Source organism: Ursus maritimus, unplaced genomic scaffold (genome assembly GCF_017311325.1).
Source record: "Ursus maritimus isolate PB19 unplaced genomic scaffold, ASM1731132v1 scaffold_24, whole genome shotgun sequence".
Lineage (NCBI taxonomy): Eukaryota > Metazoa > Chordata > Mammalia > Carnivora > Ursidae > Ursus > Ursus maritimus.
The window spans coordinates 45,242,068-45,257,443 of NW_024424897.1; the positions used below are offsets into that span (position 1 = coordinate 45,242,068).

At 48.3% G+C, this 15,376-nt stretch overlaps 1 protein-coding gene across 1 annotated transcript in view; it reads left to right on the plus strand.

The window, feature by feature from the left end:
• RAP1GAP2 (RAP1 GTPase activating protein 2) overlaps positions 1 to 15,376 on the plus strand; it is a 179,191-nt gene that overhangs the window by 113,001 nt on the left and 50,814 nt on the right. Inside the window, exons 4-5 of the mRNA XM_008695268.2 lie at positions 10,005 to 10,040; positions 14,776 to 14,820. Of these exons, the coding sequence (XP_008693490.2) occupies positions 10,005 to 10,040; positions 14,776 to 14,820 (81 nt within the window). The remainder of the gene's footprint in view (positions 1 to 10,004; positions 10,041 to 14,775; positions 14,821 to 15,376) is intronic.

Here is a 15,376-nt window from a genome sequence, read left to right on the forward strand (position 1 = left end):
CCCCCCCCCCCCCAAGCCCCACTGAAAGGCGCAGATGCTCAGACAACACTGTCCTGTGCTGGGAGCGGTGGGGGTGTGGTATCTCCTGGGCGGAGGTGGGGGGTGGAATAGAAGGCTGTAAACTCACCCCATCTCCAGGAGGGGAGGAGAAGAGCTTCTGAGCTAGGGCAGGTTGCCCAGCAGAGACCTGATGGGCAGCAGGTGGGTGGCAGTGTGTGTCTCTCTCCAAATAGGGTCAGGGAAGAGGAGGGGGGAAGGGGACATGCCAGTGGGGGTCTTCCCAAGCTGAAGTGGAACAAGAAGGAGAAAACAGGTGGCCACTTGTCCGCAGGGAAGGGCCACATCCCTGTGCAGAGCTGTCGAGAACCAGAGGGAGGTAGGACACAGGGTGGTGAGATGGGAGGCAGGGGCCCTCCTCCCTTCGCACGCCGTGTCCCTTCCTGGCTGCCGCTTCATCACTGGGGCAGGGGGCTGGCCCTGGAATGAGCAAGTAGGGGCAGCAGGAGGATTTCTGGAGACTGGCCCTGCAGGTCCCATTCCCTTCTGTTCCTGCTGCCTGGACCTCCGCCTGTGTTCTACCCCCAAGGACTCGCTCTGCCCCTCTGAAGGAAGACCAGAGGGTTTCTATATCGGGAGGTGGAGAGGACGGCGTTGAACCCACACAAACCCCTGGGGCCCAGCCTTGATTTCCGCGGCTGGGCGCTGGCTCTCGGTGCTTATCTCACGGCCTACTTGACTGGCTGCTGAAGTGGAGCCCAAGGGGGACACCGGCTGTGGCTCAGATTCGGGTGGAAACGGTTGTTGCTCATAATACATTGTGCAGCTGAGTGGACACTGCTATTGATGAGGAGGCTGGATTACATTTCTCTGTGAAAATCCAATGCCTGGCTTCCTGACAGAGAGGGATTCCCTTCCTGAGGATGCCACGGATAGGGCTTCATTCTGGCTTGAAGAGCCTATGGGACAGTGCTGGTGAGTCAGTGAGCATTTATTGAGTGCGTGCTGTGTGCCCTTGACTGTGTGACGCAATCTTGGGGGTGTGGACAAGGGTAGGTCTGAGTGGCCGGAGCTGCTGTTCCAGGCTGGCCTGAGTCACCCTGCTTCTGGGTGGAAAAAGAGACTTGCTCTTAGCCAAGGCTGGAACTGCCCCATTGGAAAGTTGAGTGAGTCACTGAGGAGTGGGGCCAGCGCAGCTGAGGCCAACTGCCACTGTTCTGTGCTCCCGGGCACTGTCCACCCAGGAGTCATCCACCCAGTGCATTCCTCAGGCCTGAGGCCAGGTCTCAGCCCTTTAAGCTCTCCACCTGTGCCAGCCCCAGCATCTTCACTTAGGAAACACCAACCCGTTTTTTTTTTTTTTTTTAAAGATTTTATTTATTTATTTGACAGAGATAGAGACAGCCAGCGAGAGAGGGAACACAAGCAGGGGGAGTGGGAGAGGGAGAAGCAGGCTCCCAGCAGAGGAGCCTGATGTGGGGCTCGATCCCAGGTGTCTGGGATCACGCCCTGAGCCAAAGGCAGACGCTTAACGATTGAGCCACCCAGGCACCCCAACACCAACCTGTTTTTAACAGTAATCTGAACACACTGCCTCTGGGAAGACAGTGCCAAGAAAAAGGCAAGAAAAGTTGTTTTCTACATCAGCAACTATCCTGAAACTTCCAGACCATCTCCCAACAGGACAAAGCTCACTTGCAGAATGAGCTTTCTAGTAGTAAATAGCAACGACCACTGCGTGCTTGCTGTGGACCAGGCCCTGGCCAGCTACTCTCTGGGGTCCATGTTCTCACTTCCTCCTCCTGTGAGCCCTGAAAGGCAGGGCTGATTCTGCTTTCAGGTTGAGGGAATGAAGAGAGCTTGAGTAGCATGTCTCATGCCACACAGCTGGGCAGTAGCGGGCTGGCCGCTTCCCGGATCTGGCTTTGACCCCTGGGTTCTCTGGCCTCCTGCATCCTTCTACTGGCCACAGACATCTGTAGCTCTCTGTGGCCTTACAGATGAAGCTGGATTCCTGGCATGTGGAGTCTCTCAGGCCGATCTTCAGGTTGTTGACCCAGAGGCCTGTCTGCCAGGTTGATCCACTCACTCACTGTTCCTTGAGCACACATCATGCTTCTCCATCTTTTCACCTTTGTCCACACAGTAACCATTGCCAGTAATGGCCTCTTCCCCCCTCTACCAAAGTGACTTTTGTTTATTCTTTAAAGTCCAGTGGGATCCCACTTCTTGCTAGAAGCCTTCCTTGGTGTGGTGGTGTTAAATGGTGTCCACACATTTTTTGATACTTCCTCAAGAGGGGGAACCTGATTCCTCTCCCCTTGTGTGTGGGCTGGTTGGGGACACTCGCTTCTAATGAAGAGGACAAAGGGGAAACGATGATGTGCAGTTTCACAGACTAAGTCACGAAAGGTACTATAGCTTTGTCTCTGGATCACTCACTCGGGACATCTGAGCCGCCTGTGGAGAGGCCCCTGTGCTGAGGAACGGGGCCTTGTGAGTGTGCCATGTTGGAAGCAGATGCCCCAGCCCCAGTCAGGTCTTCGGATGATGCAGCCTCTGCTCCTCTCCCGACAGCAGCCACCTGAGGAGCTCTGAGCTAGAACCATACAACTAAGCCACTTCTGAATCCCTGAACCAAAGGAGTTTTGAGTCACTAAGTTCTGGAGTTATTTGTTATACAGCAACAGAGAACTAATATGCTTGACCTTCTAGTGCTTGACCAGAGTGCTTCATGCCTCCTCTGAGCCACTGTGGCCCTGGTCATCTGTAACATAGCTCTGGGCAGCCTTGTCTCTTAATTAAGATCAAGGACCCTGGAAATTGGGGCCTTGCCTCGTACTTCCAGTGTCTAGTCTATGCCTTGCAGGTGCTTAATCATTTGGGGTTAATGGATTAAGTCGTGCAAGGGCATTGTCTAAGAACACACAGATTTTTTGATTGCCAGTTTGCGTGGATAACAGAGAGTAAGCTAGATATGGGGGTGATTCAGGAGGGCCTCACGCTGTAATCCGCAGAGCCAAGGTTAGACCCAGAAATGAATTGGCCTGAACCTAGGGGCTTTCTTTGGGCAACAAAGTTAGCATACTTGTGACCCTGTGATGAAATGAAGGAAGGGCCTGGAGCAGGGGTTAAGAGAAGCAAAGAAAGGAATGCCAGGCCTTACACTTATGTGTTGGAAGTCCTTTTTTTTTTAAGATTTTATTTATTTATTTGATAGAGAGTGGGGGAGAGCATAGAGGGAGAGTGAGAGGGAGAAGCAGACTCTCCAATGGGCAGAGAGCCCAATGTGGGGCTCGATCCCAGGATCCTGAGATCATGACCTGAGCTGAAGGCAGAGCTTAACCGACTGAGCCACCCAAGTGCCCCTATGTATTGAAGTCTTAAAAACTATTACTGGGTAACCAGTGACTCCAAAAATAATTTATCGTTGTTATAGAAAAATATAAAAAATACTGAAAAGCAAAAAGGAAAAAGAATTATCCTTAACCTGTAACTTATTTTGGCATTTATCCTTCAAGTTATTATTTTTTTCTGGATGAGTGATGTGTATATTCACATGCAGACCTATATATCTGTGTCTATACCTAGATACATGTATTCTGTATCTGTATATCAGTACCTATATATATCACATAGGAGATACACACACACACAAACACGATTTTTATATTTAATTGAAAAAAAAATGGGATCACCTAAACTCCATTTTTTCTTACAGTGCATTGTGAATCTTTGTTTTGCATAATTAGCATAGATCTCCTCTCATAGTATTTTATTGTAGGGGTATAATCTCATGCATTATTTACTCTTTCCCTCACTGGCGGGTACTTTGGCTGTTTCTACTTTTTTTTCCTTAAAGATTTTATTTATTTGAGAGGGGGAGAGAGAGAAAGAGAACGAGAACATGTGTGCCCAGGAGCTAGGGGGAGGGGCAGAAGGGAGAGGGAGAAGCAGACTCCTTGCTGAGCAGGGAGCCCTGAGGTCATGACCTGAGTGGAAAGGCAGATGTCTAACCAACTGAGCCCCTCAGGTGCCCCTGGCTGTTTCTGCTTTTTTGCCTGTAAACAATGTTGCAACAAATAGCATTGTATAGTTGCCCATATATTGTGTTAGGGTAAATTTCCTAGAGTGGGTTTATTGGACCAAAATACATGAACATTTTTTTTTTAAGATTTTATTTATTTGTCAGAGGGAGAGCACAAGCAGGGGAAGCGGCAGGCAGAGGGAGAAGCACGCTCCCTGCTGAGCAGGGAGCCCGATGTGGGTCTCGATCCCAGGACCCCGAGATCATGACCCGAGCCAATGGCAGACGCTTAATCGACTGAGCCACCCAGGCGTCTCATATGTGAACATTTTTAAAGCTGTGTACAGAGAGCATCAAATTGCCCTTCAGGAAGGTTGTGCCAGGTGCACACTTACCTACAGTCCCTGTATCCTTAATGCCATATCCTTGCCAATCGGACAGATGAAAGATGTTATCTTATTATCTTAATTTTTTTTAAAACTAAGGAGGTTGGGCATGCCGTGTCTTTTCTGTTCATTTTCTTTTTCTCCGTTAGCAAATTGTTCACATCTTTTGCACATTTTACTGTTTCCTGTACAAAATGTATTTATTTGAAATTTAATTATACAAGTCATGTAGGTCTGCATGCTTGTGAAGTAGGCCATATGTAAAGCACAAACCCCTTACTACTCCCACTCCCCCTTCTCAATATAATTGCTTTTTGACAATGAGGCATATTCTTCCATATTATTTTCTAGGTATTTATATACATAAAGGCAGCCTTTGGTTTTGTTTTTATAAACATGGGATCCTATTCTGTGTGCTCTCCGATTTGCTTCCCCCCCCCGCCCCACTTACTGTGTCTTGGAGAGTGTCTCATGTAAGCAGTAACTCTATTGCTTTCTTTTGAATGGCTGCATAGTTGGTTTGAAACAGCTTTATAGGGGCGCCAGGATGGCTCAGTCATTAAGTGTCCGCCTTTGGCTCAGGTCATGATCTCGGGGTCCTGGGATTGAGCCCCGCGTCGGGCTCCCTGCTCAGCAGGAAGCCTGCTTCTCCCTCTCTCACTCCCCCTGCTGTGTTCCCTCTCTCGCTGTCTCTCTTTTTGTCAGATAAATAAATCTTAAAAAGAAACGGCTGTATAGAGATATAATTTATGTACCAAGATCACCAATTTAAAGTGTATAAATCAGTGTTTTTTGCATATTTACAGAATTGTGCAACCATCACAATTGAATTTAGAACATTTTCACCACCTCAAAAGGAAGCCCTCATTCACCTGAAACTTACATAACATTGTATGTTAACTATACTGGTATTAAAATGAAAACAAAACAAAACAAACCCAAGAAACCCTGTACCCTTTAGCCATCATCCTCCAAATCTCCCATTTCCTTTAGCCTTAGGCAACCACAGATCTACTGTTCGTCTCTCTGCATTTGCCTTTTCTGGACATTTCATATAATGGAATCGTAAGAGATGGCCTTTTGTGTTCTGGCTTCTTGCACTTAGCACAATGTTTCAAGGTTTATCCATGTTGCATGTAGCATGAATAAATACATTATCCTTTTCTACGGCTGAGACCTGTTCCACTGTGCGGCTCTGCCATAATTTGTTCATGAGCTGATGGGTGTTGAGGTTGTCTCTACTTTTTGGATGTTATGAATATTGCTGCTGTTAATGTTGGTGTGTGAGTTTTTTTTTGTGGACAGTGTTTTCATTTCTCTTGGCTTGCATACCTCAGAGTGGAATTGCTGGGTCAAATGGTAGCTCTATGGTGAACCTTTTGAGGAACTGCCAGACGTTTCCACAGTGGGTGCACCGTTTTGCATTCTCACTAACCGTGTGTGAGGGCTCTAATTTCTCCACTTTTCGCCAGCACTTGCTCTTATTTCTGTTTGGTTATAGCCACTCTCGTGGGTGGAAAGTGTTCCTCGGTGTGGTTTTGATTGACATTTCCCAATGACTAATGATGTTGAGCATCTTTGCATGTGCTTGTTGTTCATTTGTATACCTTCTTTGGAAAAAGGCCTATTCAAATTCTTTGCTCATTTTTAAATTATCTTTTTATTGGGGCATGTGGGTGGCTCAGTTGGTAAGCCTCCAATTCTTGGTTTTGGCTCAGGTCTTGATCTTGGGGTCCTGGGATCCAGCCCCGTGTGGGCTCCCTTACTCAGCATGGAGTCTGCTTCCCCTTTCTCTCTCCCTCTGCCCCAAGCCCCACTTGTGCATGCACTCTCTCTCTAAAATAAAAACTCTTTAAAAAATTATCTTTTTATTATTGAGTTGCAAGAATTCTTTATTCTAGATACAAGTCCCTTATCAGATATATGATTTGCAAATATTTCTCCTGTTCTGTGAGATTGTCTTTTTGGTACTTGATTGTATCCATCAAAGCACAAAAGTTTTTAATTTTGGTGAAGTCTAATTTATTGGGTTTTGTGGTTGTTGTTGCTTATGCTTTGGGTGTCCTAAGGACAAATAGAAATACAAATTGCCAAGTACAATGTCACAAAGACTTACTCCTATGTTTTCTCCTAAGAGTTTTGTAATTTTAGATCTTACAGTTAGGTTGTTGATTCATTTTCAGTTAATTTCTGTATATCGTGTGTCATAAGGGTCCAACCTCATTCTTTTGTACATGGCTATCCAGTTTTCCCAGGACAATTTGTTGAAAAGACCCCACTGAATTTCTATTTCATTGATCTATAGGTCTATCCTTGTGTCAGTGACACATTATCTTGATTGTTTTTGCTTTGCAGTAAGTTTTGAAATTGGGAAGTGTGAGTCCTCCAACTTTGTTCTTTTGGCTATTCTGGGCCCCTTGAGTTTCAATGTCAATTTTAGGATCACTTTAATTTCTACAAAGGATTCAGCTAGGATTTTGATAGCTATTGCAATGAATCTGTAGATCAGTTTGGAGGGTGTAGATATCTTAGTCATTCTGACCTTCTAGTTGTGATCATGGGATTTATTCCATTTATTTAGAGCTTTTAAAATTTCTTTAATCAGGGGCGCCTGGGTGGCACAGTCGTTAAGCATCTGCCTTCGGCTCAGGGCGTGATCCTGGCGTTCTGGGATCGAGCCCCACATCAGGCCCCTCCGCTGGGAGCCTGCTTCTTCCTCTCCCACTCCCCCTGCTTGTGTTCCCTCTCTCGCTGGCTGTCTCTCTGTCACATAAATAAATAAAATCTTAAAAAAAAATTTCTTTAATCAATGTTCTGTGCTTTCCAGAGTATAAGTTTTTCATTTCTTTTTTAAAGTTACCTCTAAGTATTTTTATTTTCTTTGATGCTATTGCAGTTGGAATTGTTTTCTTAATTTTATTTTAATTGTCCATAATGTATAAAAATACAATTTATTTTTGTATATTGATCTTGTGTCTTGCATCCCTACAGAAATCATTTATTATATTAGTTTTAATAGTTTTTTTAGCGAATTTCTCAGTATCTTCTTTTTCAAAAAAGTAATTTATTTATTTATTTGAGAGTGTGAGTGGGGGGAGGGGCAGAGGTGGGGGCAGGGAGAGAGTCTCAAGCAGACTCTGCGCTGAGTGTGGAGCCTCACCCAGGGCTTGATCTCCCAACCCTGCGATCACGACCTGAGCCGACATGAAGAGTCAACTTAACTGACTGAGCCACCCGGGCGCCCCCTTAGTATTTTCTGTGTACAAGATCCTGTCATCTGTGAATGAGATAGTTTCACTTCTTTCTTTTCAGTTTGGATGCCTTTTATATAGTTTTTTTTTTTTCTTTTGCCTAACTGTTTTGGCTGGGACATCCAGCACAGTGATAAATAGAAATGATGACAATGATTAGTTTTATTCCTTATTTTATGGATAAAGTATCTAGTTTTCCATTATTAAGAATATTATTACCTGCGGTTTTTTGGTAGCTGCCCTTTATCATGTTGAGGAACTTCCCTTCTATCTAGTTTGTTGTTTTTTTCTAATTTTTAATCAAAAAAGGGTTTGGAATTTTGTCAAATGCTTTCTTTTTGTCTGTTGAATTGATAATATGTTTTTTGTTTTTATTCTAGTCCTCTGGTGTATCATAGGCATTGATGTTTGGATAAACCAACTTTACTGTAATAAATCTCACCAGGCCGCAATGTATAAGTGTTTTTATACATTGTTGGATTCTGTTTGCTAGTGTTTTTGAGAATTTTTGTGTCTATATTTGTAAGCAATGTTGGTCTGTCATTTTCTTGTGATGTCTTTGGTTTTGTTGTTGGGGTAACACTAGCCTCCTAGAATGAGTTGGGAAGTGTTCTATTTTAAGAGTTTCTGAGGAATTAGTATTAATTCTTCAACGGCGGAATTCACAGCCGAAGCCACCTGGACCTGAGCTTTTCCTTGTGTAGCTTCTTGATTACTAATTCACTTTATTTATTATAGATCTTTTTAGATTTTCCATTTCTTAGAGTCAGTTTTGGTAGTTGGTGTATTGCTAGAAATTGTCCATTTCATCCAAGCTATTTAATTTATTGGCACTCAGTTCATACTCTTCGAACGTAGCTCATTGTAACCAAACAGTGCTGCAGGGAACACCCATCCTTGTGCTCACACAGAAGTGTGTTTATAGCACAGATCCCTCGAAGAGGAATTGCTGGGTCAGACGTCTGTGCGTGTAATTGTTGCTTGTTTCTGCCCTTTTGTCGTCTTCCTGCTCATCTTTCTAGCCTTATTGATTGGTATAAATTCTTTCTGTCTAGGCATCTTGGTCTCCTGGAGACTGGAGGTGGTAGGGTGCACAGGGCCCGTGGGAAGGATGGGTTCAGGAGTTGTGTGTTGCATGGCGGCCTCTGGTCAAGGGTGCTTGATGTGGGTGCCTGAAGCGTGTCCCCCACGTTGTACGTTCACACGGGGTTTCCACACCCTGGGACCTGAACTGCTGGAGGTTAGAGACTGTTGCCTCTGACGGGCGAGCTGTGGCCTCGGGGTGGGGTGGGGCTCATTTTAAGCCAGGTGACTCCACGAAGGTCCTTCCCGCAGTGGTTCTCTCTGGGAATTCTGCGGGCAGGGGTCTCCAGGTAGGTCTGGCCCATTGCTGCCTGCAGAGGAAGGGAGGGGCGCTCTTCCTCCTCAGGAGGAAGTGACAAGGACCTCCTTGTTTTTCATCATCACTGCTTTCTTTCCTGTCCATCTGAGGACTGTGTTCTGGGTGCTCATTAACTCACGGCTTGCCAGGGCCCAGATGTGGGCAGTGATGTTACAACAAGAAAGTGTAGCTATTTTTATGGAAGGGGAAGTGGGGAAACTGCTGAGAGATCTCTGCGTCTGTTTTGTTAGGGTACAGCTTCTAGCCCCTCACCCCTCTGTTCCACTTCCTTTTCCTGGGTTTTGCCTTTACCTGGAATTTACAAGGGGGGCACCAAAGCAGGTTAAACGTTTGGTCTTACATTGTTTGAGATTTTTAGAATAATCTGTCCAAGTCTCTGGAGGCTCCAGTTCAGTGGATTCCAGGCTTTGCTCACAAGCTCTAGGGTCCCAAAGAGCTGCTTTGGGGGCAGGGACATTAGGGGCTCAAGTCCCCAGAGGGACTCCGCTTTCACTGATTTTATATGTTGGAGTTCTAAGTGAGATGGGAGACAGGAGGGCTGTGTCGCCACAGAAGTTGAAAAACCACTTGTGTTGGGCACCTTGGGCCCAGCATTGGGCTGAAAACATCCCAAACAGGGCTCCTGCTGGAGGCCGAATCCTGGGCCTGACAGGTTTTAGGGAACTTGGCTTTTCCCTGTGACCCCACAGGCTCCTCTCTTGACGGAGACTGAGTACCTGCTCTCCCCAGGGCCATTTGCCAGCCTGGGGGTGTGTCATTTTTTCTTTTGTTGTAGGGGGTGTTCTGGCCCTCCAGCCCTGCAAAAGCAAAATCGAATTACCTTCTGTCTTGATCCAAATGACTCTTGTCTCCGGGGAAGCCCTGGGATGGGCTTGCAGACAGTTGGTGAGAGGCTTTCTCAGCGGACCTCCTGGCTGACGCATCCTCTTTGTGTTTTTCAGTCTGCGGAGTTCTTCGAGATGCTGGAGAAAATGCAGGTGAGCATCCCCAAAGTGGGGAAGCCGAGCCCTGGGTGGGGGGCCTGCTGCAGTCACCGTGGGGCAACAACACCAGGCAGAACTTGGGAGCCTTGGAGGGAGGGGCAGAGAAGAGAGAACTCCCAGCCTGGTGGCCGGGACCACCTCAGGCCATTTTGTGTTGAGTGGCCTGACATTCTGGGAAGGCTCCTGCTTGAGGAAGGGGAGAAGATAGAAAGCAGAAACCCTCCAGCAGAGCAGATGCGGCTACCATAACCCCACAGATGTGGGGAAGGCTTGAAAGGGTCCATTGTTCCTAGAATGGGTGGGAAAGAAAGTCTGAAAAAGGAAGCCCTTTCCTAGGGGAGGTCATCTTGTGTCTGGGAGGCAGAGCTGAGGAGGAGAGCCCCTCGGGAGGCCAAAGCCTGCACCTAACACTCACCAGCACAAGTTCCTTCCGTTTTCTGAGCCTCTGGCTCCTGCTTCTGTCTATTCACAGCACTGTTTTCACCTCCCTCCACACCAAATGTGTGGTTGTTCCTCCCCCACCAAGCAATTCTGTGACATCCGCTGGGTGTCCTACAGTCAACTCCATTCTGACACTGTCTACCCAGAGAGCGTGTCAGATCCCACAGAGCAAGGGCTCTGCCCCACAAGACCACCTCCTCCCCACGTCCATGCCAGTCACAAGTCTGTTGTCACCTGTGTTTCTGAGCAGCAGGCTATAGATTTGAGGTTCCTGTGACCCCCTGCTCAGGTTCAATTAATTTGCTAGAGTGGCTCATAGCACTCAGAACACTTTACTTACCAGAGTATCAATTTATTATAAAGGAATATAATTCAGGAACAGACAGATGGAAGAGTTGCAGGGGGCCAGGTGTGTGGGGAGGCGGGGAAGGACTTCCACGGCCTCTGGATGCATCACTCTCCCCGCACTGCCATGTACTCACCAACTGGAAGCTCTCTGAGCCCATCGTTTGGTTTTTAATGGAGGCTTCAGTACTTAAGCATGATTGATTCAATCTGCAGCCCCTCTCCCCTGCCAGGAGGTTGGAGGGGTGGGACTGAAAGTTCCAACCCTCTAATAGTGGCTGTTTCCCCTGGCATCCAGCTCCATCCTTAGGGGTGTCCCAAAAGGCATCTCATTAACAAAGTTATGAATCACCTTATGGTTTTCACCTTTATGGCTCTGGAGCTGTTTCAGGAATCAAGGACAAAAGATGAAGATTGTAACAAAAGATGCTCCCAAATGCTCCCGTTGCTCTTATCACTTATTCAACAGGAGTTCTGTGCCAGAAGACCAAAATATTTATTATTACAAATCATGCCACAGCCCCTATAAATAATAATTAGAATACCTGCTTACACAGTTTTTGGGATGAAATGAGATAATATATGTAAATACTTGCTAGGCACTGCAGACAAATCAGTGTTCAGAATGGGTTTGGGGGCCTTTCTGATCACCCCTCACCACGAGGCCAGGGCTCACAGGTGAGAACTGCTGCCCTGGGGAATATGGGGGGGGGGTCCAGAAGGCTTAACTGATACAGGTGGGAAGGATGGGAAGATGATGTTGACAATAGCACATGTATTTCTTTTTTTCTTAAGGTTTTATTTATTTAGAGAGCATGAGTGGAAGGAGGGGGAGGAGCAGAGGGAGAGAGAATATCCCAAGCAGACTCTGCACTAAGCGTGGAGCCCAATGCAGGGCTCCATCCCACGACCCTGAGATCATGACCTGAGCCGAAATCAAGAGTCAGACGCTTAACTGACTGAGCCACCCAGGGGCCTCAATAGCACATATATATATATATTTTTAAAGATTTTATTTATTTGTTAGAGAGAGCATAAGCAGGGGGAGTGGCAGGCAGAGGGAGAGGGAGAGACAGACTCCCCACTGAGCAGGCAGTCTAATGTGGGGCTTGATCCCAGGACTCTGGGATCATGACCTGAGCTGAAGGCAGACGCTTAATCGATGGAGCCACCCAGGCATCCCTAGCACATGTATTTTAAGCACTTTTCTCAGCTCAGATACTGACCAGTGTTAGCTCCTTTCTTCCTAAACCCGCGGGAAGCAGCTTTATTATCATCATTGCCCCTTTTCACAGGTGAGAAAACTGAGGCACAGAGGTCTTACTTAAAGCTCTCAAGGCTCATGGCTAGTAAGCAGCTTCAGGGCCAGAAGGCTTAGCCATTATGTTATGATGCTTTTTGCCCTAAGTAGATGCTACAGGCTCGAGGAAGGACGATTCTGTGGTAATGGTCTGGACGTGCTGGAGAGGCAGGTGGGGTGCCTCTGCAGTCCCGAGACACAGGAGGAGCTGCTGAGGTGCCCGCAGGGAAGCCAGGTCTTCCTGACGGTGGGGCAGGGGAGGGACTCTTGGAGGGAAAAATACTGTTGATGGTTGTGCCGTTATCACGAACAAGTTACTGAGATCCTCCCCTGTGCCCAGCAGTGTGTGGACTGCAAACTAATTTTATACACATTTAGGGAACTTCGTCAGGTTGTGGAAACGGTTGGCACGCACTTTGAGAGCGAGCGGTGGGACAGAGTGTGTAATTACGTGCTCAGCTGCCTGGCGTAAAGTGGGGATTTTCACTCTGAGCCCATGAAATCCCTGCTGTCAGGGAAGCTGGCAGGGGCTTTGCAGCTCACCCTGCCTTCTCTTCATTTGTTCCCACAACCCACCGGTCCCTCGCCCCCATCTGGAGACCCCTGCCTCCCCCACAAAGAGCTCTCTGTTTGAGCACATAATTCAGCCTCACTTAACTGGCCTCCATTGTTTCTGCTACTAGACTGGGTGGGGCTTGACTTCTCAACCAGATTGGGACCCTCTTGAGGGTGAGGGTCTGGTTTCTGTGCTCCCTCTGTGTTCGTGGCAGCAGACATCTAAGGGTCTGCCTATTCCATCTCCGTTGAGACTGCCAGGGGCCGAAATCGAACTTCCTGGGGGTTAGATCCCTGCCATGTGCCCCGCTGGGCCCTGGCCTCCAAGAAGCCCACAGTTTCCAGCTCCTCTGTATGCATATGGGGAAATACTGGGAATGAGGCAGGTGGTGTGGTGTGGCCAGATCCTGTGCTTGGGTGTGGGTCCCACCTCTTCTCAGGCTGCGGCTGTGGAGACTGAGTCTCAGAGCCGTCCAGTGCCCACGGTACTTGTGAGTCGTGGAGAGCTGAAACTCAAATCTGGAGCTGCTGAACCCCGCTCTGAGAGTGGAGGAATTGGAAGAAGGCACAATCCCTATGAAGCAACGTGGACTAAAAACACAAGCTTTGGGTCCGTTTGGTCCTGGGTTCAAAGTTTTAACTCTGACACTGTCTAGCTGAGTTTCCTTGGTCAAGTCGTTCTACCTCTCTGATCCCCGATTTCTTCATGGTAGGGAAAAGGGGGGATAATGACAATGACTATTGCAAAGGCAGACACGCAGAAGGGAGAGGGCCCAGAGCTGGGTGGTGGCTCTGTCGTCAGGGAGGGAAGGAGAAGGGAGGAGGTTTGCTTTCCTGCCCAGGGGCTGTTCCCAGGTAGGGGTGACTAATGCAGGACAAACAAAACACACTCCTGACATCACCCCCTTCCCCATCTGCCCAGTTTGCTTCCCTGGACAGGGTCTGCAGGGCCACCCAGGTGGTTTTCTCCCTGTATGGGGAGACGAGCACCTGTCCAGTGGGAGGGGTTCTCCCACGCCCTCCTGAGCAATGCTGCCGGGTGACTCAGCCCTGAGAAGTCCGGGGAAGCCGAAGTCTAAATCCAGCCAGTGAGCAGAAGCCCGGGGCTCAAGAGCCTGTGGGATATGATCGTGCACTTCGACGGACAGCCCGGCTTGAAGTCCGGGCCCTGCCACTCACTAGCTGTGCAACAGCAGAAGCAGCCTGCTTCCCTGTGCCTCAGTTTCCCTTTGGTATAAAGGTGCTGAGGGCTTCCTAGGAGACAATAGTGGGAAGGTGCTGAGGCAGCTTAAAATCCCCATGTGTTATGATTAGGATGGTCTTTTCTCCCAGTTATCCCACCATCTCATACCCTTATTTAATTTATTCAAACAATCTTATTTAATTTATTCAATCATATACTCCCCTCTTGAAAAAACCCAGGTAAGTCAGATCTTGACCATAGGACCGCTGGACAAGGCACTGCTTCCCAGAAGCGAATGAGCCCCAGGCCCCCTGCGTGTCACCTGTGGGTCTGCACCCCAAGGAGGGAGAAGAGCTATGGTGGCGCCAGGTCCAGAGTGCTGGCTTGGACACCATTCAGATGTGGGTTCCCATCCTTGCCCCTTACCTACTGGTTCTAAGGGCCTGGCAGAGAGATTTCAGTGCCGGGATAATACTGCCTAATGATAATGGTAATAATGGCCTATAGCAAAACCAGTCGCTCTTTCAAGGGCTTAACACATCCTCAACATTTAACCTTTACCACGATAGTAGCTGCTATTACCCTTCCCGTTGTGCAGATGAACACTGAGCCGCAAAGGTTTGGGACTTGCCCAAGGTCGTAAGTGGCAATGTTGGGATTTGAACCCCGGTGCTCTAGCTTGAGTCTGTACTCTTATCTGTCTATCCTCCTGCTTTCCTCGGAGCTGCCATGAGGACTGGGTGTGACAAGGTGTGTGATGTGTAAAGACCCAGCACACACCAGCTGTTGCTGTGATTACCAACCCTATTGAGGCAGGGGCCTGAGGATCCCAAGGGAACCCTCCATTTGGCCCCTATTTTATGACCTTTTCTTTTCCACGGATCCTCTTTTCCTTGTTTCCACAGGGGATCAAGCTTGAAGAGCAGAAGCCAGGCCCCCAGAAGAACAAGGTGGGCTGTGTGGATGAGGTGGCAGCCCGGTGGGCCCGGCAGGGGGACGGCCGGCGTGCTGGGCTCTGCGGTCTTTCATTTGCCTTTCACCAAGAGCTCCTTAAGTGGATGTGCCCGCCCGTGTTCACTGGTGCACAGTGGACAATAGGAAGGCCCTGCTTGATGCCTTTAGGGCGGCCTTAGAGTGGGCTGAGGTGGAAGCCTCGGGTGAGACCAAGGCCTGTGGCTCATCCTAGCTCTTCCGTACCTGCTTCTGCAAACGAACCGCACGGCATTTCGGGGTATCGGGCTTTGGGCGCCAGTGGTCCTCGGCTCTCAGCTTCAGTTTCCTTTCCCAAGGCCCAGCGGTGCAGCTCCTTACTTGGAGGTCAGCTCCCTTGCCTGCAGGCAGGGCTGGGCGGGATCAGGGGTCATCTTCCTGTTAAAGCTTTCTAAGGGGTGAAGCTGACGTCATGAAGGGCGTGAAATTCAGAGCCTTTGTGCACTGCCGTCTTCAGCCAGCAGGTCTGCATTCAGGCTCTGTCAATTCGGGGAAGCGCTCAAGGGGAGCCGGACC